Source organism: Anthonomus grandis, chromosome 15 (assembly GCF_022605725.1).
Source record: "Anthonomus grandis grandis chromosome 15, icAntGran1.3, whole genome shotgun sequence".
In the NCBI taxonomy this organism is placed as follows: Eukaryota; Metazoa; Arthropoda; class Insecta; order Coleoptera; family Curculionidae; genus Anthonomus; species Anthonomus grandis.
The window spans coordinates 14,593,794-14,619,407 of NC_065560.1; the positions used below are offsets into that span (position 1 = coordinate 14,593,794).

A 25,614-nucleotide genomic window follows, 5' to 3' on the forward strand; every position below is an offset into this window, starting at 1 on the left:
CGAATGACATTTTTTTATGCAACCAATAATAAATTAGTTGCATAAAAAAAATTGCGAAATTACTAATAAATATTAGTAATTGCGCAAAAAAGTTTCATTCGAATCTTTTGGGAGTTTTGGAAGTTATAGTCGTTTATATTTTTCTACATCTAACATTTCAATAATTTTTTACAAAAAAACTTTCGTTTGTAGAAGTTTGCAACCATGTAAAATCGATTTAGATATTTATTGCATAAAAAAGTGTCATTCGAATCCTTTGAGAGTTTTGGAAGTTACAGCTTTTACATTTTTTTTGTACATCTAAAAATTCAATAATTTTTTACCAAAAAACTTTCGTTTGTAGAGGTTTGCAACCATCTAAAATCAATTTAGATATTTATTATCTTTTATAGAAAAAAGTTTTTTTTTGTTTAAAAACCTTTTTAATTTTTTTAACATTTGACTTTTTAATTAATTTTCACAACAAAACCTTAGTTTGTAGAGGCCTGAGACTATTGTCAGTCGATTTAGGTATTCATTGTTAATATCTGGACAAAAAATTATTAAAATCCCTTGGGAATTTCAGGAGATACGGGCATTATATTGATTAAATAACAGGGAGCGCGGACTATAAATTGGTCGCTGGCAACCGGCATATGCTGCGTTCTCGATTTGGTTGCTGGATATCGATCGGACGCTAGCTTCACACACATGTAAAAGAACCTTAATTTTTTTGCTTACTTGTCATTTTTTGTTGACATTACGTTACGTTATTTTAATTCAAATTTGACAAATAACGAAAATAACTTTCGTTATAGTATAACTATAGCTTTTGTTCCAGTTTTATATTTTATCCGGATTATAGTTGTTTTTGAAGTAATAAAATATATTTTTTCTTAATTGTGAATTATGTCGGATGAAGAATTTAGTTCAGATGATAGCGTCGTTTTCCAACCTCCAATCAAAACGAAACAAGAGGCCATAAAAAGAATTAAAGGGTACTCTCCTGACACAATTGATAGAAGACATTCATCTATGTAAGCTAATCTGGAATGTATATTAAGATTGAAATAAACAATGTTCAATTATTTTTAAAGTTGCAGGTATCAGTATTTAGATAAGACATCAACATCAAGTGCTTCTGAATATGTCACTTGTGACACCATGGAATTTAGTTCAGAGACCAGAAGTCTTGTAAGTTCTAAGTTTTTCTAATTTTTCTTCTAAGTTTTTATATCTATCTTTATATAAGGGGTCTAGAATCAAAACGCTCTAACTCAAAATTGTCAAATTTTTCAGATGAAAAAAACACATAACTTAGAGTTCCTGAAATCCTGTTTGTAAAAAATAAAATCTAAATTATGCCTAGTCTAGTTATTATTCTTATTGAAAAGTAGGAGATAGTGGATTTTGATAATGAAAGAAAGAAAGAAAATGTGCTATATTATGTAAGACAACAAAATCTTGTGTACAAGCATCCTAAAAACTAAAAAATTCCAAATTCACTTTAAATTTCAAACAAACATAACATCTAAAACCTAAAACACTTTACCATAAAATTTACACACATTACCAAAATTAATCATAACAAAACAGATTGAGAAAAAAAAAAGCATCTTTTTGATAAATTTGATTAAAAAACAGAATTTAGAAGTAAATCAAATTATTTAATTGGAAACAAAACTAAAACACTAAAATGATGTCAGAGCACAGGTTAAAAGGTATCATTAAAAAATTGTCAAGGCTATAATATGCCCTGGATAATAAAAGTGATTTTAATTCCTCTTTGAATTTTTTAACTTCTAAAATTTGTCTGATACATAGAGGAACATGGTTGTAAATTTTTTTGCCAAGGTATATAAGTGAGTTCTTGGTGAGGGAGGATGTAGGGATTGGTAAGGGAAAATTGTTAACCTGGCGAGTCATATGACCAGTGTTAGAGGGAGGTTTAGGACATTTATGAATAAGAGTAGCTGTTTCTAAGGTAAAAAGAGAAAAAAGAGTTAGGATTTTTTGAGATATAAAGAGAGGTTTACAAGAATCTCTTAACCCAGCGGAACATAGGTATCTAACTGCCTTTTTTTGAATCACAAAAATTATGTTTAATAATCCCTTGTTGTTTAAACCCCAAAAAGGCAAGCCAAAACGAAGATGGGACTCAATAAGAGAAAAGTACACTGAACGTGCTACTACCGCTCCCAGTTCATGTCCCGTCATTCCTACTGCAAAGCATCCAGAGGATAATTTTGATACAAGATTTAGGATATGATCCTAGAAGCGAAGGCGACCATCAATGGTAATACCAAGGAACTTACAGCTTTCTTTGTTTTGCAAGGGGGAGTTTTCACTAAACATAAGGCCCTGAACGTTAATCCCATCCCACACTTAAATCCCATAAAGGTTTTGCCCACATTAAATACAAGCCTGTTTGCAGCACACCACTCCGATAAAATCTTAAGGTCCTTAAAAGCCTGGGCTCTAACATTATCAGAATCTCTATGATTCCATAAAATGGTGGTATCATCAGTAAACTGAACCACTTTGCCCTGCAGTTTTAATGAACCCAAATCATTTACATAGAGCAAAAATAATAGTGGTCCTAACACTGAACCCTGAGGTACTCCAGTTTTAAGGGATCTGGAATCGGATAAACATCCAGATACTGTAACTCTTTGGGTACAATTAGACAGATAGGATTCCAGCCATTGCAATGCCACACCTCTAAAGCCATAATTATTGAGCTTAGACAGCAGTATTCCATGATCTACACAATCAAATGCCTTGGATAAATCGCAAAACACTGCCGCCGCGGACTCTCCAGAATTTAAGGATACATAGACACTCTCCAAAAAGCCGAAAACCGCGTCATGAGTTCCTTTTCCCGTTTGAAATCCAAACTGATTTGCAGATAAAATGCAATTGTGTTGCAAAAAAGACAAAATTCTGATTTTTACAACTTTTTCAACTATCTTGGAGAGGGTAGATAATATAGAAATTGGACGGAAATTACAAGGCTCACTCAAATCTCCACCCTTATAAAGAGGGATAACCACTGTCTCCTGCAAACATGCTGGAAAGATGCCATTATGAAAGGAATTGTTTATGGCAGAAGCTAAGGCATTCAATGCTGAGTCAGGCAAAAGAAGTAGTAATTTTGATGATATCCCATCAGCTCCAGCTGATTTATGGTTTTTTAAGCTTTTAATTGCATCTCCAACGTCAGTAAGGCTAACAGGATAAAAGAAAAAAAAATTTTGAACTGACATTTGTTGAATATAATGCAAAGGATCAATATTAGTATTCACATCCTTGAGCAATAAATGAGGAATATGACAGTAATAATCATTCAAACTATTTGATCTTACTTCTGGTTCTGAAACTTTCTTGTGAGAATGCCTAAAGTCATTTATAATTGACCAACATTCTCTCTGCCTATTTGAGGACATATTCAAGCAGTCACTATAATATTTAACCTTTGCTGCTTTTATCGTCTTTCTGTATAGACTACGATATTTCTGATGATAAAGAATAATGTTTGCCATAGTTATAAACTTGCACAACTTAGCCAAAAAACGGAGGTTTTTAGCTGAAGTTCTGAGGCCTGCTGTGACCCATGGTTTTCTATTTTTTATTTTAAGCCTCTTTTTAGGAAAACACTGATTGATCTTGTCACATAGCACATAAAATAACAAAGTAAACGGGTCAGGTGCCATTTTAACTGCATTCCAATTAACCAAAGCTGTAGTAGAAGAAAAAGCATTAAAATTTGCTCTGCTGAAAATTCTTCCTATATAATGAGATGAAGGAAATACAGTGTTGCATGGAATCCTAGCGGGAATGGTTTCATGGTCAGAAATACCAGATGAGAGTACTCTACATGACACATCATTTAAATTTGTACACAAATAATCAATAGTAGTTGCAGATGAGGATGTTATATGTGTGGGTGAAGGAATATGCATCTTTAAGTCATAAGATTCCAATATACTTAAAAGGGATGTATGATATGATAGCAAGCTTACATCAGTGAAGTTAATATTAAAGTCACCAGCCAATATAACTATGGAGTGTATAGACAATTGGGATAATAGAGAATCAAGTTTGTCCAGGAACATACCAATATCTCCTGTGGGTGGTCTATAAACACAAAGAACATATAAATTAAATCGCTTACAAAAACAAAGGGAGAATTCAAAAACCTTCTCCAACAGAAAGCTATCATACTTATTAATTTTACAGAAAAAAGCTTCAATTGTTTGTTTAACTAAAATAGCTGTTCCTCCATGTATGGAGTGTTGCCGACAAAAAATTGATATAGGAATATAATCAGATATTAAGAAACATTCGTTAGGCTAACCAGTGCTCAGTAATATAATATCAGGAAAATCACATGAATCAAGTAAAAGATGAAGCTCGTCCATTTTATTTCTTAGAGACTGTATATTTAAAATAAAACTACTGAAACTTTTTACATGCTTATTTTCAATGTTATTTATAGAATGTGAGTGAGGTTCATCTTCTATGTATTTATCTATAAAAAAGAATCCCTATCACAGTCAGTATCTAGAAGTCCAGGTTGATTACTTGGATTAATGAACAATGGATTTAACAGTTTTTGAAAATAACAAAAGGGATACAGTGGGTTTTGATTTCGGGTAATATCTCGATATTTAAAATTTAGATATTTTATAACATTAATATTTTCTTGTTGTGTTTCAATTTGTATTTCACAGTTCTTTTAAATACTTAAATAATGTAAAACTAGCTGTATTTAGTGAATGTATTTAAAAAAAGCAGTAACAAATTATAGTAAATAATAATAGATTTTAAGTTAGATTTCAAAAAATAACATTTTTGTTTTAAATGTGAACTACAAAAAAATATAACAAAAATACAAGTTTTTTCTTAGAATTAAAATTAAATAGGATAGTTGATGTGCCACACAAAATTGGTAAGGAAAACAATAAGTCTCAACAATTGGACACAGTTATGCATAACGCGACCAAGCGCCAAAATCACAATTTTGGGAAAACACAATTAAGTTTCAAGTGGCCTTAAAAATAGATAAATTAGAATGAAGATCTGGTTTTTGCAAGATATATACAAGGCACTATTTCAAATCATTCTACAAAAGCTTTTAGCAAAAAATTAAACATTAAAGAAGTTATGATAAAAATTGTCGCTTAGTCTTGTAATGCTTTTTACATATTATTGGGTATTTTACAAAACTGAACCGCACGCCAAATTTGTCGCATGCAAAGCTATTTTATTCTAAAACTGTATATTTTGACTAAGAGCCCTACTTTTTATTTAAAATAAAACATTTAAAACTATTTAAAATGTTACAGTTCTAAAAAAAGCCACGTATACAGGAACTTTTTATTTTGAGTCAGCCTTCCTTCCAGAATATTTTCGGCTGATCGAAAACCTAATCAGCAGTAGGGCTGTTAGTCGAAACATATAGTTTTAAAATAAAATAAAAGGCTAGTTAAATAAAAGGAACAATAAGATTAGAGTAAAATTAAATCACCTTTTAAAAACTTTATTTACTAATAATATATGCTCTAAGCAAATTAAAACGTCAGAAAAAAAAACTGCATATTTCTTTGGAACATTACCAGCTACCCAATAATTCTATTCTGCTTCATCCTCAATGTCAAAATCCGGTTGCCCATCATACCCTTCCAAGTCTTCCTCAATAGTTGGATCACCTACGAGGTTTTTATAAAATATTTTTGCATCTTTTGGTATCAGTCTTCCAGTTTTTTCTCTGGAATAGGCTTTCCATCTGGCCATAAATTTTTTAAAAAGTAGATTTTTAAAGTTGGTTTTTGAAGTTTCCTTATTTTGTGGTCTTCCACCCTTTTTTCTATATTAATTTCCTGGTGAGTTTCATCCTTAAGAGAAGTTTTAACAAATATTCTGAAGGGACTGTCTTTTCGAATTTCGATTTCTTTAAATTGAAGCCAATTTATTTTATTGTTTGTCACATCTACTTTTCGATTAACAATTTTTTTTTCGATTTTAGTAGTCAAAAAAATTTCTTTTTCCATTTTATGGACAAGTGGATTTTTCTTGCGGCATGATTTCATGATATTTATATAGTCATCAACTGTATACAATCTTTGTTGTAGTTTTAATGCGCATTTGATATCTCCAAAAACTGTGTCATTAGGTAGATAACTATGACCAGATGTTAAAAGACGCAACGTTATCTTTTCTATTGAAAGATTAACTTCAAACATTGTCATAAGGAATAAAACCATTTTGATGTTGCGATTTTGGCCACCGCAGCTGTCTGACCATAAAATAACATGTTTACAAGCAGCCATATCAGCATTTTCTCTTACATGCCGAAGTAAACAGGAACCCACTTCCTGAGCCCCTCTACCAGCCTATACCTTCCAGCCATAAATAAAAATGCCCTTTATTATTTTTTCCTGTGTGGATACCCAAATTATATAACCAGAGCTGTCTTTTAAAAAAGACAAGATATGTCATATTTTTGTTTTGAAAAAATCATTATATTCAAGTTTTGAAAAATTTTTTTTGTTGTTTGTAAGTTTTGAGACTTTTCAAAAGATCGATTTTTTAAATGCACGATTTTTAAAATTTTTAAGTGGTTAATTTTGGACAGTACAGTTGTGTTGTGTCTTAAAATACGCATAATAATTTTTCCTACTTGCTAATCGACGTCGCGATATGTCTTTCTGATCAAATATCTTATAATTTCAAAAAATAAATGTTTGGAATGCAAGCAGTATTCTTTGTTTAAATATTCAACGGCGGTCGGTGATATTTAGGAGTTTTCAGACTGTGCGAAATCACACGTTAACGTTATTTTCCATCGTTGTATTTACACTTTACTTGTGGTAGTATTTTTGCCGATTTTACTATTTAATATTTAATACAGATATGGGAGGAAACACAGATTGTTTTAAATGTAAAGAGCGATGTGTTTTTAAAGAAAGCAAATCTGAACTTTTTGGTTTTCCTTGCGATATATGCAAAAGGACTATCTGTAAGACTTTCGGAAACATATCTGCATCAGAAGTCAGAGTCATATTAATGGCTAATAGAGTAATGCCATTTGTCTGCCCTGCATGTAGGGAAAATATGTTTAACATTCCGAACATTGTTAAAAGGCTTACTGAACTTGAGTCATTGGTACAAACACAAAACTCTGACATTATAGGAAAAATTGTAAAGCTCGAGCAACGAATTGTCAAAATGGAACAATTAAATGAAATTTCTTCTAAGTCTTCTAGTTCTGGGAGGTGTGAAATGGATTCCATTTCTGACCATAATAAAAACAATCAAGAAAATTTAATAAACGAGATGTTGGAAAGAAAGAATAGGGCGAAAAATATTATAATTTATAATGTAAATGAGTCAAAAGCAAAAACTCAGACAGAACGGAATCTTGAGGATAGCAGCACAATCAGGGACATATTGAAGAATTTTAATTTTAACAAGGATGGTGTGAGAAATTTTCGACTTGGTAAATTTGCGGCAGATAGGATTCGTCCAATTAAAGTTATTTTGGAGTCAGAGGAAGATGCAAAAAGTGTGCTAAAGAATAGGAATCATATAAATATTTTGGGTGTTCGGATAAATAGTGACCAAACAATTATGCAAAGGGACTACTATAAAAGTATCAAGGCAGAGTTACAAAAGCTTATTGAAGGTGGTCAAACTAACAAAATAATTAAATTTGTCAACAATAAACCAACTATTGTGGACAAAAATGAAAATCAAAAAAACTGGCAGTAACATCTAATATACTTTTTTCCTCAGACATAATTTACCTTAATGCACAGAGTATTTTAAAAAATATAGATCAAATACGACAGAGCTTTGCGTCTTTTAATCCAAAAGTTATCTTGCTAAGTGAAACGCGGACAACAACAGACATTGACGATAGCGAATTGTATATTGAAAAGTATACATGTGTTAGGTGTGACTCAAACAGCAGACATACAGGTGGTGTTTTGATTTACATTAATGATAACTATACATTTTCAAACATTGAAAAAATTGAGCTAAATGATAAAATGAATGGGGTATTGTCACAGATATCATTATATTTAAATATTAATAAGTTAAAGTTAAATGTGGCGAAAACTAAAGCAATAATATTTACATCTAAGTATAAATATCGGAAAATTGTGGATATTAGTCCTCAATTATTAATTAACAATGAACAAATTGAATTTGTAACATATATGAAATATTTGGGTCTGCAACTTGATAATTTGCTTAACTTTAAAACTCATTGTGATTACATTGAAAAGAAAATTGCAAAAAAAATTTTCTTTTTTAGTAGAATATCAACAAGTCTATCTTATCAATCTAAATTAATGGTTTATAATACTATCATTCAACCACATTTTGACTTTTGTGCCTCAGTGCAGTATTTATTTAATATAAACCAGACTAACAGACTTCAGAAACTTCAGAATCGGGGCATGAGGGTGATTACTTTTAATAGAAATGTCCATGATTACCCTACAAGCAATAGTGATATTTTTATTCCAATAGCAAATTTTAGAAGTACCATGAATTCTTTGTTTTTTAAGGGTTTTCAAAAATCTAATAGTCTTCCTCGAGAAATAAAGGAATCACAATCTCTTGATCGGTTTAAAACTGTTCTAAAGAATTATGAATAATATATGAATAATATAAAATAGTTTGTTGAATGACAAAGATTTGTCATATTTTTCAAAACTTCCAGTTTGTCGCAAGTATTGCAAGTGTCTCTTTTTAGTGGCTTTCTCTTAAGATTAAAATTACTCAAAAAAAATCTCTTTATATTTCGAAAATAAGATTGGGCTCTCTGATGTTTCCTTGTACACTAATTTAAAATTGCATGTGCACTAACAGACGTTAGTGCATTAAATGACACATCCAAAATAATACAAAAATAAGAATACAAACAAGAGGCCAATGATATTAGGGATCTATTTTTTATATTTTTCTATTTGCAATACTAAACCAAGCACCAAGTATCTTGGCGTTTGGTTCGGTAATGCAAAATTTCGTGGCATTTAGTCGCTTTATGCAAAATGCATCTAGTGTTATAAACCGTTTGGCGCTTAGTTTAACTTAAAATTATGTCCTTACTATAAATTTGTAGCGTTCAAGAATTTTTTTGTAGATAAATATAGTCTTTGGCCGTTAGATGGCGCAATAATACCCAAAATTCGAATTTGGCGCTTGGTCGCGTTATGCATAACTATGTCCAATTGTTTCATCATTTTCATCTTTGATGTCTTCTAAATTATTTTCTTGCAACTCTAGATTTAAGAAAAAATTTAGCACTTCATTCATTCACCACTCTTCTCCAAAATGCACCGCTAGCAACTTTGATACTGCAATTACTTTATCATTTAGTGGGATTTGATAAAAATGGATTTTACAGATTGATTCTAAAGAAAATTTACTATGGGTTTCATTTATAATCCCAATTTTAACATAAAGTGGAGTTAGTGGGTTTTGATTCTAGACCCCTCATATATCTTATAAACATAATTTCAATTTTTAGGAGGTTCATGAGTCTTCCCAATCATCCTCTGAATCGGCCTCAAATAATATTATTGAAATATCAGATGATGACAGCTCAGATAATGCAGATTCCAAAAAAATCATAGAAAACAAACAAATTGATACTTCAGATCTACTAGATCACACTTTTGAAGAGTTGGAATTGCTAATGAGTGATGGGCTTGATTATGTCATGCCTCATAAGAAAACAACAGACATTACTAATTCCACTGAAGATTTATCATCAAACCTCCAACATACAAGCATAGATGATAAATATGAAGACCCTTATAAAAATTTACCAGAAAGAAAAATTTCTAGTCCAATTTCTGGATCTTTTTTGACTAATGAAGCAAATGAAGATTACTATCCAGCTTTACAGACTAAAAGTTATTCGAAATCAGCTCAAAAAGTTGAAAATAAACCTAAAATAGGCCAAAAAATGCCAATGTCAGTGGGTAAATCCTTATTTAGATATGGTGAATCAAAAATTAGGCCTCCAGTAGTAAATGCTAAGGAATTGTTTGGAAAAAATAAGGATATGAGAGAGCCAGCTTTCAAGGTATGTGATTTTTTATAAGATTTCCCCTATATCTTATTGCACTCTTAGTCTCTTAAGACTAAATTGGCTTATGGATACTCTTTTATCTATGAGTATCTCAAAATGTTTAAGACTTAAATATTAACTTTATGTGCTTTGAACTATGTGTATGATTTTTTTTGCTACCATTTAAAGAAAATTAATATTAATAAGCCATGAACTGTAGAAAAATATTGGCTCCTATTTATTTATGTTACTGTAAATTAATGTTATTTATCTAAAAAAGAAAAAGTATAAAATGGAGTAGGCAAGTTTTGTTTTGTCACTCAGTAGGGTCAAGTGGGGTAATTGTAAATGAAATATGCAATTTTTATAAATGTCAATATTTTTAAATATATTTGTAAATACTTTGAAAATCATAGAATATATTATAGCCTTCCTTAGAGTCTTTACTTTTGATCGAAGATGGTCTCCATCAAGTTTTTTGCAGTCTTATGGAATTATGGTTCATTTACAATTACCCGGTGCTATTTACAATTTCCCCTGATATTTGGGGTAAATGTAAATTAATTTTAGTCTAAATATGGATGATAATGTTTCAAAACAAAGGGTAATTGGAAACAAATGGGCCGATAATAATTTTTCCTTGACTAACATTATGGTAGTTTTATATCAAGATCAGTCATTTACAATTACCCCATGTGCAATGTTTACAAATACACCATTAAATAATACTAAACATTTGAAAGTACTTTTTATTAAAGAAAAGATGCCTACAAAGCCACTTCTTAAAAAAACATAAAGAAAAATAAAAAACTTAACTCTAGTTAACTCAGTTTTTGCCCAATTATGGTCTATTTTTCAAATACACTAACATAGCCAGGAAAAATATACAGCAATTTTCTTTTTTCCAACTTAATTTTGGGGTCTGGTAAAATTGCTACTATTGAGCTGAACTCAATCTCTGTAGTTGGTTCTTCTCGAGCAGCAAAAACAGTAGAATATTTATCTTCTCTTCCAAAACAATTGACACAGATTTCCCCCACATCTATAGATACTTGTTCAATGCATACTACATATTGATAATGGTTTGTTTTCCTTGGGCCCCCCAAAAAGTCTACCACTAAAAACATGCCGGATTTAAGTTTGTTCCATTCTGGCTGTTCATAATCTACTTCTTTCAAATTTTCTTTTATGCAACATTCCAGAAAATCAGAATCATCTGATCTATAATTTGTATTGTTTTCATCGAGGTCTTCATTGTCTGAATCAGTTTCAATTGGATTTTTCTTTTTCCCTGTCTTTTTTTGATTCTTCTGTTTTTTTTTTTTAATCTTTATTTTCTTTATTCTTATTTTTCTTGACTTCTTTTTCCCTTCTTTGAGCTTCAATAATTTTCATTTTTTCCATGACTTTTTCATTAGTAAGTATTTTACCGTATTTTACAGATTTTAATCTTGGTACTGGATTAAGTCTTCTTTTAACAACCTCTAATTTTTCGTAGCTGGTATTCATTGCTTGACAGAAAATATCTATTATTTTACTTGGAGTTTTATGGGTAGAGCTCGAAGGAATAGCAAGTTCAGGACCAGAGATTAGAAACGTTTTTTTCCAAATTTATATCAAGTGTGCTGTTTTCTAAGGTACTATTGGCTTGATTATTTACACTTAATATTTTAAGATTTTCAATAGGAGATTGCCTCGGAGATTGCTCTTCAATATTTTCTGTAAATTGTGTAGGGCTAGTGCATGGTGTGGATGAGTTTTTAGATTTTAGCTGATTTTCTTTATACCTTCTTAGCAAAACAGGATTAAAATGTGCCTCAGGAAGTTTTGTTGAATCAACTGGAAATGTGCCAGTAGAAATAAAACCTTTAACGATGTTATCATGTTTCATAGAATCTCTCCAAACCTCTCCTATTAACTCAACAAATTGGGATTATGATAACCTTATGTTATCTTTACCAATTTGTTTTTTCGTGAAGGTTATTAATTTTTTGGCCAAGCCGTTTTCACTGGACCGAAGACACATTGATCCAATGGTTGGATCTTATCAGTCAAATGACTCGGAAATTTGTAAACTTAAATGTTGTTATCAAGTGCCGCATTTACAATACGACAGCTTATGTGAGAACTACGCCCATCATACATTAAAAGAGCTGTTTGATTTGGTGTCCCATGTCCTTCTTTTATTCTTAACCTCTTGCACAAAAGCTGTAGAAAACCTTTCAAAAAACTGGGGTTTCTCCATCCAACCATTGGATGAAGTAGTGTATAGGGTCCCTGGGTAAGCTTTTTCTGAAATCCATCTTGGTTGAACTGCTGCTCCTTTAAATAGTATATAGGGGGGCAAATAATAAACCATCTGCACAAATTGTTGCCAACACTGAAATGGATTCTCTGCCTGATCCTCTTGTGACATGTACTAAAGCTAAAACCAAAAAGGAAGGTAATAAAATGTTAGTTAAAAATTAAGGAAACTTATATTTTCCTTTTTCTCCTAATGCCTTTAGTTTGTGTGGTTCAGTACCAAATCCACTTTCATCTGTGTTAAAAATAAATGATGGTTTTTCTTCCAAACAACTTCATGGTCTTTGGCGTCTTTTCTTGATTTTTCTAGTAGTTCCGGTTTTTTAAATGAAATTGAGGGATTCCGTTTTAAAAACCCGTAGTACCAATCGTCTCCGGGTATACCATCTTTAAAGGGATTTTTAATTTGAGAAATCTCGACATATTGAGCCACAATATTCTTAATTTCTTCTTTGTCACAGGGATAACCCATCCTAGCACGAGCTTTAATACACTCTACCAACTTTTTTTCTTCTTCTTTTGACAACACTGATGGACGCCCAGCACCTATTTTATCTACAGAGATATTGCGTCCTTTAATTCGATGAAAAATACAGGATTTGGGAACACCGTAAAAGTTTTCATCTTGTTGATATGTCTTGTTTTTATTGAGAACATCCTCCACAACTCTTCTTAGATCTTCTCTGCTATATTGAGGTCCCTGGCGCTTCTTCGTATATTTGCGAGGCATTTCTGAGAAAAAAACAGTTATTTACAATTACCCTGAATCTATTTTTACAATTTCCCCATAACAAAAATTTTTTTGGGGTAATTGTAAATTATCAAAAATATACAAAAACCCTTTTGTCAAAAAGACACAATTGTTGCTAGTCAGATACTAAGATGGCTAACTTACCTTTTAAAAATATTTAGAATAAGTATTAATCAATACACACTCAAAATTTTTACAAAAACATTCAACGTTTATAAAACGATTTTTAGTTTTTTCGACACATTTCAAAAACACGTGCGTTAAAACCTCATCCCACGAAATACAAATGCAACCTGATCATGTACATTATAGCCCAAGGTTAAAACATTGCTGCAGAAGCACCATCTACATTTTAAAGCCCGCGGCTATTTGACAAACACGCCTTTTACATTTACCCCGTTTTTACAATAACCCCACTTGACCCTAACGAGCTATGTTACAACAAAAAGTGATCTGTGTTTACTAGGCACTACAGGGTGTTGTTACTACCAGGCAGGACATAGGAACTCCCATGTAATTTTTAATAGGGTCAAATATTGGCTTTCCTAATTATTTTAGAGAAAAAAATGTATTAGAGTAGTTTAAAGAGCACTAAAATCTGCAACCAACAAGATAGCTTTAAAAAAGTTTATAATAAAATTATGATTTATATTGAATTATTGTTGAAAATTCGTTCAATCATACACAAATTATTATAATATAAACAATGAAATATTTAAAAAAACTTGTAAACTTTAAGACTACAAACTACAGTAAAAAACCAATTTTAGAGTAAATTACGAAGCAAGTAAATAATTTACAGTATTCCTATTATACTATTAAAATATGAGGAATTAAAATATCATATTCACTTTCCAAATTATTATAGAGGGGACATATGGATATTACAGGAGAATTTAGGTAATAGTTGGCTCGAGCATGTTCCACAATAAATAGCAATGGACATCATGTTCGGTACACAGGTACAATAAGAGCTATCATATCCAACAAATTGGGATTGTCTGGGATTTTGCTTCTAATTCATTTGGACAAAAATGTCAGACGTGCCAACTTTCTTCGCCTTTCCAGGCTCACTAAATTGAATTTACTTATTATCACCAATTTGGGAGTATACAGCTCATACATGCCTGTATTCTTGTAGTTAATATAATCATAATATATTAAAGGCCTTAGTAAAATCAGTATAAACCACATCCACTTCTGATTTTTTATTGAGACTTTCAGCAATAAATTGAGTTATGTTAGCCAAGTTGGATGCAGTTGAACTATTCTTAAAAAAACCATGTTGGTAATTACTGACCTTAGTTCTAACAAAGCTATAAATATTCTTACATATTTTGGATTCAAGTATTTTTGCTAGACATGACAGAATAGCTATATGGGGGTCTAATAGCTAATGGGTCTATAATTTTGGATATCTGCTGAATCATCTTTTTTAAACACAGGAGCATATTTTTAATTGTTTTCATAAATTTGAAAATGTGTTTGATAATAATATTTAAAAAATTGTTATAACAAGTGTTCATATATTCCTCCGTAAGCCGCTAAGCAATGACCCAAACAGTCGTAAAACTAATTTCTAACATTCGCTAATTGATAAACTGGAATTTTGTTACATTCCATCGAAATCGCATTTTTTAACTCTTCGAGATTTGGATAATTCTTAACCTTGTAAATTTTCTTGTTTAAATGGCCCTACAGGAAAAAGTCGTTGGGATAGAGATCAGGAGACCTTGGTCTCCAATTTATTAGGTGTCGCAGGCCAATAACATTCTTATTGAAACCGTTATTTAGGTACTTCCGGACAGCAAGTGTAGTATGCGCCGGGCAGCGTTTTTACTAAATATCTTAACGCCAGCACAAGCCACACCTACCGCAGTACGTCATCTACGACATACACAGTGTCAGCGCATCTGCGGTAAATATACTTCGCTCCAGCACAACTACGTAATTAAGATTTATAATACACGAATATAATGGTATTTTTCACATAAAGTTTTTAAAATGCAAATAAAATTAGTAAAATCATCGTTTATTTGTATAAATTATAGAATAAGCCATACAAAGTGAAAAATATAAATTAATGTATTTTAGCGTTTGGTAAATTTTTTTTAATGTTTTTAATTAGATCATGTTTTCCCTTAACACTGGTACGTTTCTTTTTTTGAATAGATGTAGATTCTTTGATGGACGGTCGGCCTGACTGTATTCTTCTTTTTCCAGCGCTCAGCCTATTATGTATTCTTCGACGACTGATAGCTGTAGGCTGTACTCCTATACGTCGTGTTGTATTCGTTTTTATAGCGTAAAAATTTGTTAATTGAGATACAGTCGTAATATGTTCTAAAGATTTTATAAATTTAACCACAATGTTTTGGTTGTCACTGTTAATATTTTTCTCTGTCAGGCCTAGTATTGGATCAAACTGCGATTTTAAAGAGATTGTTACAGGGGTGAAACACATGGTTTCGCCATTGTCGGCGCTCTTATGTATACCCATATTCATGTTCGCACTAGAAGTATCGACTACAGGACCCTCAACGTACTTAACATTTGACTGTTCGACGTCTACATTCTGCCGCATGCATGTAAAGAAATTTCTTTCTGGTATATTTGTACCAAGAGCAATGTAAGCCAACTTTGTCATCAGATGTTAAAACTGGAGCCGATTCTGTCAGTACTCCAGCATGTTGTTCTACGGCACATATATTATTATGTTTGCAGTATGCACCGCCAGATTCAATAAAGCAATCACAACATGTGAAACCATCTTTAATGTTAACCGTGTAAAGTACCTGGGAATCAGTTGATAAGGTTCCATTATATGTAACTTCATCTATGCTTTGCACTTGTAGCTTACTTGCGGCACCTTTAAATTTGTCGTCAAAATATCATGCCGAGTTGCTCTGTTGTTTGCGTAATTCAACATTTTTCTTGTATGGTACGATTCTAATATTTTAACCACAAATTCGAGCAACGCAATACTGTTAAAGGCTTTACATCTTTGTAACATTACATCTTTAAAAACTCTTATTGACGCTTTGACATAATTATTAGTATTGTGGCCTCTAAAAAGAAGATGTTTTCGATAAAAATGGCACCATTCTGTGCATCTCAGCCAGTATGCTTTAAGATATTCAACAAGCAGGCTATAATATTTGCAGTCATCTAACAGTGTTTTGTATAATAATTCGACGTCTATTTCGTTAGTTGCGTACAAAATCGCCCTAAACGCCATCATAAACGATTGGCAAACATGAAACGAGCATAGCAATAGATGAGATTCTGGGAAAACAGTCGACAAAGCTTTTCTTTCAGCTTGCGGATCATCCGTCATAAAAACCGCTGGAAAACCATTTCCTCCAAACCCATTTGGTAGTTTTTTTTCGTAAAGATAAAAAGGCATGGCGGTATATTTCTTCCGTCTGACCAGAATGTAACAAGCAAGCTAAAGGTATCCCTCCAATTTTGTGGGCGCCCAACCCGCTACGTCTTGCTTTGCATTTGCACTCAAAAGTTTCATTTCGTGCAAATTTTTTGCGGCACTTGGTGTCATTCCTTCATCAAAGTAATTATAGAAAAGTGTCCTAGTGGCATCTGACATTTAAGTAGCTGAACGCTTCTGCACATTCAATATCGTATTTACCGTATCGTAATTATCGACTATGTTGAAACTTAATCTGAAAGTGGTACATTTACATAGTGTTTTTATTTAAATAAGATGTAAACTAAAATAAAAAGTATATATTCTAATATTCAGTGGCGGCTCTTCAGGTAAAGTAGTTTTTATTTAGTTTTTAGGCAAAAACGCAACTCATTACGTTTGTATTTACATCGGTTATGTAAATACAAACGTAATTTATTGCAATTTTTTTTTACTTTGATAAGATTTTAGTTATTTTTGTTTTTCATGTTTTCAAATTTTCTTGTAATTTTTTCATTAGGTATTCAAAAAAATTATGATTTATTTTAAGCACATTAAACCAGGAGCTATGCGAGTGCCTGGAAGATTAAAAAGTCATTATTTTTTTCAGGCACTTGGTACCAGAAGACTAGAAAAGGCCTAGAAAATTAAAAATTACAATTTCTTTTAGACATATTTTATATAAAAGCAAAAAACTTGGGAATGCCTGGAAGATAAAAATAATAATTTATTCTTACCCTCACATCACTAGTCTTAACCACTTTCCTAACCCCCAAACCGCCCCTGTAATATTCATCGGCTATTTCAAAAAGCTTGAGCTTTTATTAATTGAAATTAACCAAAAGTATTATATTCCTCAAAGATACCTACGTAACCAAAAAGCACCTTATGCTTTATGGACTAGCCGATAAATATTTAAATTATTATTTTATACTTTTTAGTGCATTATAAAAACGTGTTTCTTAGTTTTTTTAAACTATGATTTAAATGCATGGTGCTAACCCTGCAAAATCTTTAGTAGAACCACCAATAAATAATTAATTAATCGATTGATCTTTTTGATTTTAATATCGATACTTACACTACAGTCGCTTCCTTTAACTCTAGTCCTACTACGAATTCTATTTGCAGTCTTGATTTTGTTAAAGTTTGAGTGATGACAAACGAACAGTTTTCGGTAAAGCATAAGCTTGAGATTAGGCCAAGAATTTCGCACTATCCATTATGTTTTGGTACCCTCGCTGACTTTTTTAATCCACCTCCCACACTGTATATCAAAACCAATATTTTCTTCATTTCGGTTTAGATTTGTTCGAACCCGAACTTGAAACTTTGTAATGTCTTCAAATAAAATTACTTCAATCGCGTCCTTTTCATGCAAATCTTAAGTATTATTTCAACCGAGATTCCATTTCGCCAATAAAGATCAATAATCTACGCAATCTATTATAGGCGACACTGTTATGACCACTAAATAAATCAAAACTGCTCACTCAATTTCTCATGTAAAACAACTGTCATATAAAAAACACGTGGCAACAGGAGAAATAAGTCACGCGTGAAATAAGTCACTGCAGGCACAAATAAAAGCAATAAATTATTAAAAGGGGCGAAATTGCGTAGTTGTGGTGGAGCGAAGTATATTTACCGCGGATGCGCTGACGCTGTGTATGTCGTAGATGATGTACTTCGGTAGGCGTGGCTTGTGCTGGCGTTAAGTATATTTAGTAAAAACGCCGCCGGGCAACCATCCATTTCATAGCAAACGTCTTGATTTTCCCGGGTAAGATCATTTAAACTCGGCAAATTTTTTCCTCAAGCAGTTCTAAGTAATAATTTGTATTTAAATTTCGATTGAGAAAGAATGGTCCTAAAATGTAGTGTCCGAAAGTCCCCGCTCAAACATTAACTTTCTGTGGATATTGAGTTCACGTTGCTACATATCTATACTGATTTTCTTTATCCCAATATCGATAATTTTGAACTTTAGGTTCATTGTTTAAAGTAAGAGTGCATTCATCTGCAAATATTTCTTATAAAATCTCCATCCATGTTTGCCCTTTCCATCATATCCAAACAGAACTGCCGCCGTAATTCATCCCTCATTTTAAGCTCCTGATGCCTTCCATATCTGTACGAGAAATATTTCTGTTCTTTTAAAGCCCGAAATGCAGTTGTGTGATCACTGCCCATGTAGTATCTCCAAGATTTCTTGTACTTTTTCTTCATTTTCTTCTACATGTAAAAAAACTGCAAGTCTCTATCATTTTCTTTATTTTCTTGCCTTTGATGTTTGTTTTGTTCATTTTTTGCCTCATATTCGCAATTATTTACTATTACATTTTGCTCAAATTTTGTAACAGCTCTATTAACTGTTGATTTTCTTGGTATTGGCCTTTTTGGAAAAAAGCTGCAAACAAGTCTGAAATTTCTCGGTAACTATTGCCTTGGTAAAACCATTTTACCATTAGTATTTTTTCTTTAATAGGGCATAGCTGAGTTTTTTAATGTAGAATTTTAATGCAGTGCAACTTATGAAAAATTATTTGATGTTCATCATCAGTCAAGGCAATAAATTTTGGCTGGTATGCCTGTGAATATGAAGCAGTAAATAAAAACAAATTTTCCTAAAGATTTTTGGTTGTTACTCCTAAAGGGACAAACCATTAATTAAAGGTATTTTGTTGGTTGCAGATTTTGGTGTTCTTTGAATTATTCTAATACATTTTTTCCCTAAAATAATTAGGAGACCCAATATTTGACCCCATTAAAAATTACATGGGATTTCCTATTTCCCGCCTGATGGTGCAATATTCTTTATATTTTTTAAATATTTGAACTAGATAATTCTTGTTCAATTTGTTATAAATTCTAAGGTCTCCATGGTCTTCTACTCTCATTGACTTACACATTAGCAAAGTCTTTATAATTAGGTTCTATCAATAAGCTGGACTATCTAGTCTACAATCTTTTTCTATGCCTTTGTAATAAATGGGTAAAATTGTCTAACTTGGTAGGAAATATATTAGATATTTCTATTTGAATCATTTTTAGAGAATGCACCTTTCATTTTTTGAAAAAAAAATTGTATTATAGATATAAGAGGGTTGTCTCAAAACATCCATTAAGGGTTTTATCATTATGAGTTTGAAAAACCTATTACATGGTAAATAATAATTATTTGGAACTGGAAAGTTTATTGATTCAATGGCTTGAATATTAGATTCTTGTCGAATTGAAATTCTTACAGAGAAAGAAAGACAACATACCAATAATTGTTAAGTTGTAATTTTGTCGACTATATCTATCAGCACATAGTTTTATGATTGAATGGGATCACAAACCTGGTTATGATAGGATACAAAACTGCAATTTTATCTCAACTGTCTTTATGATGCAGTTTCATCCAAATATAGATATGAACATTATCCCTGGAGATCTTTACTGTGGAAAAATCTTGAATAATCATAAAATGAGACATGTATAAGCTGCTGTAGTATGCAATCTGATTGCAGATTCATTAGCTTTTAGTTTATGTACCCCTTTTTTCTATCTTGTATTAGTTTTCTATAATCAACATCTTTTTCTAACGTACACTAGCCCACAAAATTAACTGGACAACAAAAATTTGGTTCAAAATCAATTCTTAATAATTTTTCAGTATTGCATTGATTTTGATGATTTTTTGTTTTGGACCTTCTTATTTTCATAATTTTCTTATATTAAAGCTAGAAAAATGTCCAAGTGATTTGTTGTTATACAACGATTATTAAAGAGTTAAATTTTACTTTAAACTTTCAAACACCCTCTGAAAAAATTCACCATTGAATATGTTTCTTTTTGCTGCATTTTCAAGCCTCATCTTTTCCTAACAACTTGTTTTTTGATTCATTCTAAGATCCGTATTCCTAAAGAAAAAGCACCGACTTAAAGGAAATAATGCAATAATACTTTAGTACCAAGAATTTGTTTTAAAAAATTTTGCAAAGTTGGCTTTTATGACAAAGGAAATATGTTGAAGTTTCCATGGCACTGTGGCATGTCAAAAAGATTGTTGTCAACGAATTACAGATTTAATTTGGCTGTACATTTTTCAGTTTTATAAAGCGTTCTTAAGTTATTTTTGAAAGTGTGTTTCGAAGCTTTTGCGTAAGCAATTCATTTAAAAACGATAAGCCCAGAAGTGGCACAAGCCGTTGCTTTACTAGACGATGGTCGTCCAGTTAGGTTTATTGCAGAAAGGCTAGACCATCCACGCAGTACGATACAAAGTTAGGATAAACTGGTTCTTATTCAAGTATACCTGGACAGGGAAGATGAATGGCCACAAACGCAGTTGAGGATCGATTTCTTCATTTTCAAGTTTTTCACGAAGCGGATCTGCTTCCGCTTTAGTAAGAAGACTTGCAGATGTTGATGTCTCATCTGATACCGTACCAAGAAGGTTAGCGAATCAGAATTTAACAGCTCGTGTGACTGCTACAGGTCCTCTATTAGATGCGGGTCATCAAAGGCTGCCTCTAGAGTTTGCTCGAACTCATGCAGATTGGGACATGGACGAATCGCGCAATGTTCTTCTTACAGACGAGTCTTGTTTCACGCGATGTGGCGTGGTATTTCATTGGAAGCCCGTACAGGAGCCGTATTGGAGTACCTTGTTACATTTCAAGGAGGTATTAACGCTGATAGATACATTAGGATGTGGTGCTTCATAAGCCATTTATAGGAGAACATTTTATCTTAATGCACGACAATGCTCGATCGAAAATAGCACAAATAATAAGGCAATATTTAATAGATGTTGACGTACATATATTGGACTGGCCCCCAAAATCTCGACCCTATTGCGCACTTGTGGAATATACTGGAAAGAAGGTTAGGTAGAACTACGGCAAAAAAGTGCGTTAAAAGAAGCACTGACAAACAAGTGGCAACAAATACTCCAAGATGCGATTGCTTCTTTAATTCAATCTATATTTGAAAAAATAAGGGTTGTTATTCAAGTTCGTAGGGAAAATACCCGATTTTAGAAAAAATTTATGAATCTTAATGTCGCCGATATCCATTTTCTTTTAAATGGTAACGAAGCTTTATTGCAATATTTCTTATAAGTCAGTGCTTTTTCTTTAAGAATACAGATATTGAAATGAATAAAAAAACACGTTATTTAGAAAAGTTGGGACTTGAAAATGCAGCAAAAAGAATCATTATTTAGTTGTCATTTTTCCCACAGGGTATTTAAAAGCTTAGAGTAAAATTAGACTTTTTATTAACGCCTTAATAACCATTGGAAATTTTTATAGCTTCGATATAAAAAAATGATGATAATAAAACGGCCTAAAATTCGCCAAAAAAGTTATCTAAACCGATGAAATACTGAAAAAATTATTAAGGATTGAATTTGAACCAAATTCTCGTTGTCCGGTTAATTTTGCGGGCCAGTGTAGTTTAATGTATTTGGAACATGCATCTGTTACTAGACTTGAAAAAATGTAATAAAGACATTTTTTTACCTTAAGAAGTACGTCCTTTGTAATATTACAGAATATTGGACCTTCAACAGCAGTAATGTCTTAAAACCCATCAGATTTTGCAAAAATTTGCTTTTTTATGACAACTCACTTATGTTTATATTTTTTGCTTAAAATATTTAGAAAAATCTTTTAATAATGTTATTTGAAAAAGATGGTTATACAGCAGAAATACATGTTTGCCTATATTTATTATTCATGTAGTGTACAGGATATCCTATTTTGGGTACTTTCCCAGGCTATCTCCATTATTTTGAATGTTAGCGAGATGCAGTTTTCGCGACAGTGTGCTACGTGTTTGTTAAGCTACGATTTACCGGATTTTTTACGGATTTACGGATACCGCTAACATAATTTTTATGGTCCTTTGAGTTTTTAAGATGCAGAGCATTTTGGGAGCCTCTGTGTATCCCCGTTATCCTTTAACTTGTAATCAAAAATGTAACATTAAATTGTAAAAAATAACATTCTTAGAGATTTCTTTCCGTAGAATGTAATGGTGTTGATAATTTTGGTTACATATTTACCATTTTTATAAACTTATGTTTTTTTTAATGAAACATCCTGTATTTATTGACTCCCAAGTTTTTTTTTAACCTTTTCAAAAATATATAATAAAATGCACTTTTTCTAATGAATGTTCCTGCGGTGTTGCCCTTTCAAATTTTTTATAAGCGATTTTAGGGATAAAAATATTTTTTTTTAACAATCGATGAATATATAAACAAAATACACCCTTGCTCCTGTGCTCCTGTTAAAGTCAAACAAATTTGTTGCCTACTAATTCTAGCTTTTGAATGTTCTAAGCCTATTTTAAAAAATGTGCGTTTACGTAACATACCTATAGACCAAATCGCATTTGTGTTGCTTAAAAAGAAGAAAATTGTAGTGTTCTTTACCTTGGGCCACCCGGTAACGCACATTTGACTCCAAATAGAAGTTGTAATGAAAATCGTAAACGTCCTGATTTTCAATTTCTTACACTTGAATGTTTTCTGTTGTTGTCCTAAACGCAAAACAAACTTTTTCATCATTATTGCGTTTAAAAATAGCCAAAGAAAATCAAATCAATCAAAATATGCTTTATTGTCACAAAAATAATATATTCCATGGACAAAACTATATTTTAACAAATCTACTAAACTAGTTTTGAATTATTACAACATTTTATGCATATGAAGGTAATAATTTAAAAAAAAAACAAAACAACGAAGAGCAGAACCTAATTAACATTTAAGAGCAATAATCAGCACGTAACTTTGCCCGAAATGGAATTGGACCCGCCTTGGAAGAAGTTGTTCAGGAAGATCAAATGATCTGGTACCAAATGGATGGTTGCCCGGCCCATAATGCCCGTATGGTTTGAGAGTGCTTGGAAAATGCTTTTAACGGCAATATTATTGGTCCACGGTACCGGATACTTTGACCTGACTTCTTTTTGTGTCGTCATTTAAAAAGTGTCGTTTATAAAAGTGTAAAATTTGAGAATCTAAACCAGTTACAAAACGCTATTTCGTTAGAATGTAATAAAATTTCCCAATATCAACTTATGATGATAGAAATGAATTTTATGATCGGTTAGGATATTGTTTAGCTGTTAATAAGGGGTTGTTTGAACATTTGATTAATTGATGTTTTTATGTAATTCTCTTTTATTTTTAAAAAAGTTATTGTATTTTATTTTAATTTATTTTTCAACACTTAGTAAAATATTAAGAGTTCTGTTCTCTCCTTTTTCGGATCTATTTTCGATCTTCTGAGTTAAACATTTACAATTATTTATTGCAATGTCTTTGGACTCGAATCTACTAACAATAGGTTTAATGGTTGAAATGGACCAGATACGCTTCATGGGAAAATAAATTGAAAATATTTCAGATACTGCTATTGGTTTAATTAAGTTCTAAGTATGATAAAAATTATTTTTTTATTAATCGATAATAATAATTGTTAGTTTAACTTCATCGTTATATTAAATAAAAGTTTAGATCAAAAAGTAATGTTAACGTGTCTTACTTTGAATGTATGGTTGTGAGATTGATAAAACGAAAAAAAAAATTTCTTATATTCGGCTGTACGTCAGATTTGACAAAGCCTTATAATAAATTATTTGCTGGTGGCTGGTGTCTGGTTTTACCTGAACCGAAAATTTGGTAATTTTGCAATTACATTTAATTAAATAATTCAAGATTCGCTTAATAAAATTTTTTGAAAATTTGCACGAGGGTTTGCCAGATTGGTCTCTTCAAAAAGTTATCTTACATTTTTTCTGTAAAATGTACAGGGAAGCCAATAATTGACTCCCTTAAAATTTACATGGGATTTCCTATGTTCCGCTCGGCGACGCACCACCCGGTATATATTACACATGTAATCAATATTTTTTTCTTTCAGGTACCAGCAAAGCCTGCAAAGAGCCCGTTAAGACCAAATTTGAAAAACATCGTAAGTCCGGTGGGAATATATATAAAACACTCGCCGAAATATTGCCCATTAATAAAAGTACCCGCAAACGAAAGACTACACAAATCTCCTTCACTTCTTCCCAAAACGCTTTATCCCTCTACGGCGTCATCTTTAAAAGAAAACATTCCTTCCCAGCATTTTGTGAATATGGAAATTCCCTCCGTGATTTATAAACCAGCGAAAACCCGAATAGAAACTGTAGTGCGGGAAGTAAATTTACCAGACAGCATTAAAAAGTTGGTAAAACCAGAAGTTGTGACTAGGCATAAGATGCGTATTAATAATAAGGTTGATGAATCGATCGAGCGGAGACTGATGGAGTCGGATCTATCGATCGATACAAGTAACGTCAGTGATTTTGGAGATGTTTCAGTGGTGACGCATAAACAACCCTTTAGGAGTGGACGATATTAAGATAACTTTTTTTTTGTTTTATTAATTTTATATAATTTTATGGTATGTATGTGAAAATAAATGACTATTTTTTTATATTAATTTAAATTCACGCCCTGCTTCTATATTGCTTTGAATCATGATTGCAAAAACGTTTGCCAAACCTGATGATATGATGCTACACTTATTAGTACAGTCAGTTTGTCAATTTAACGAAGAGAAACTTTCTAACATTTTTTAACGGAAATCGTTAAAATAGCATTTATAAAGCTTTACTTGAATATGTGGGGTCATATCATAAGGGAGGGTGTTCCACCATGAGACGGAAAAAGTTTTTTAAAATTAAAAAATATAGTTTTGTGTAAATTGTTAGGTTTTAAAGAATGATATTTATAATCATGTTGAATTGAATTGTCGAAACAGTGGGCTGCCAAGGCAGTTGTGCATATAGGTCTCCTGATGGACCCGTCATGCCCCACCGGGGTTTACCAGAACCCAACGGCCTTAGAGAAACCGATAAGGCTCTCTGGTCTGAAGGACTTAAAGTCACTCGGTACACTGAAAGTGTTACCCAAGTAACATGGCGCACGTGAGTGCTGGGCACTCCCCGACTACATGGTCAACGGTTTCATCCTCCTCACAACACCATCGGCGTTCCGGGTTGTCCGCAATACCG

General features: G+C 32.0%; 1 protein-coding gene and 1 long non-coding RNA gene across 2 annotated transcripts; both read left to right on the forward strand.

Annotated features, from left to right (window-relative positions):
- Positions 1-749: 749 nt before the first annotated feature.
- LOC126745136 (uncharacterized) lies at positions 750-25,046 on the forward strand. Its single transcript, XM_050452862.1, has 4 exons — positions 750-1,016; positions 1,077-1,173; positions 9,524-10,084; positions 24,474-25,046. Exons 1-4 carry the CDS (start codon positions 889-891, stop codon positions 24,957-24,959), a joined length of 1,272 nt encoding a protein of 423 aa, XP_050308819.1. The 5' UTR covers positions 750-888; the 3' UTR covers positions 24,960-25,046.
- Positions 20,610-22,069, forward strand: LOC126745137 (uncharacterized). The gene is made up of 2 exons (XR_007663437.1): positions 20,610-20,992; positions 21,046-22,069. It is a non-coding gene; the product is annotated as an uncharacterized LOC126745137 (long non-coding RNA).
- Positions 25,047-25,614: the final 568 nt, after the last annotated feature.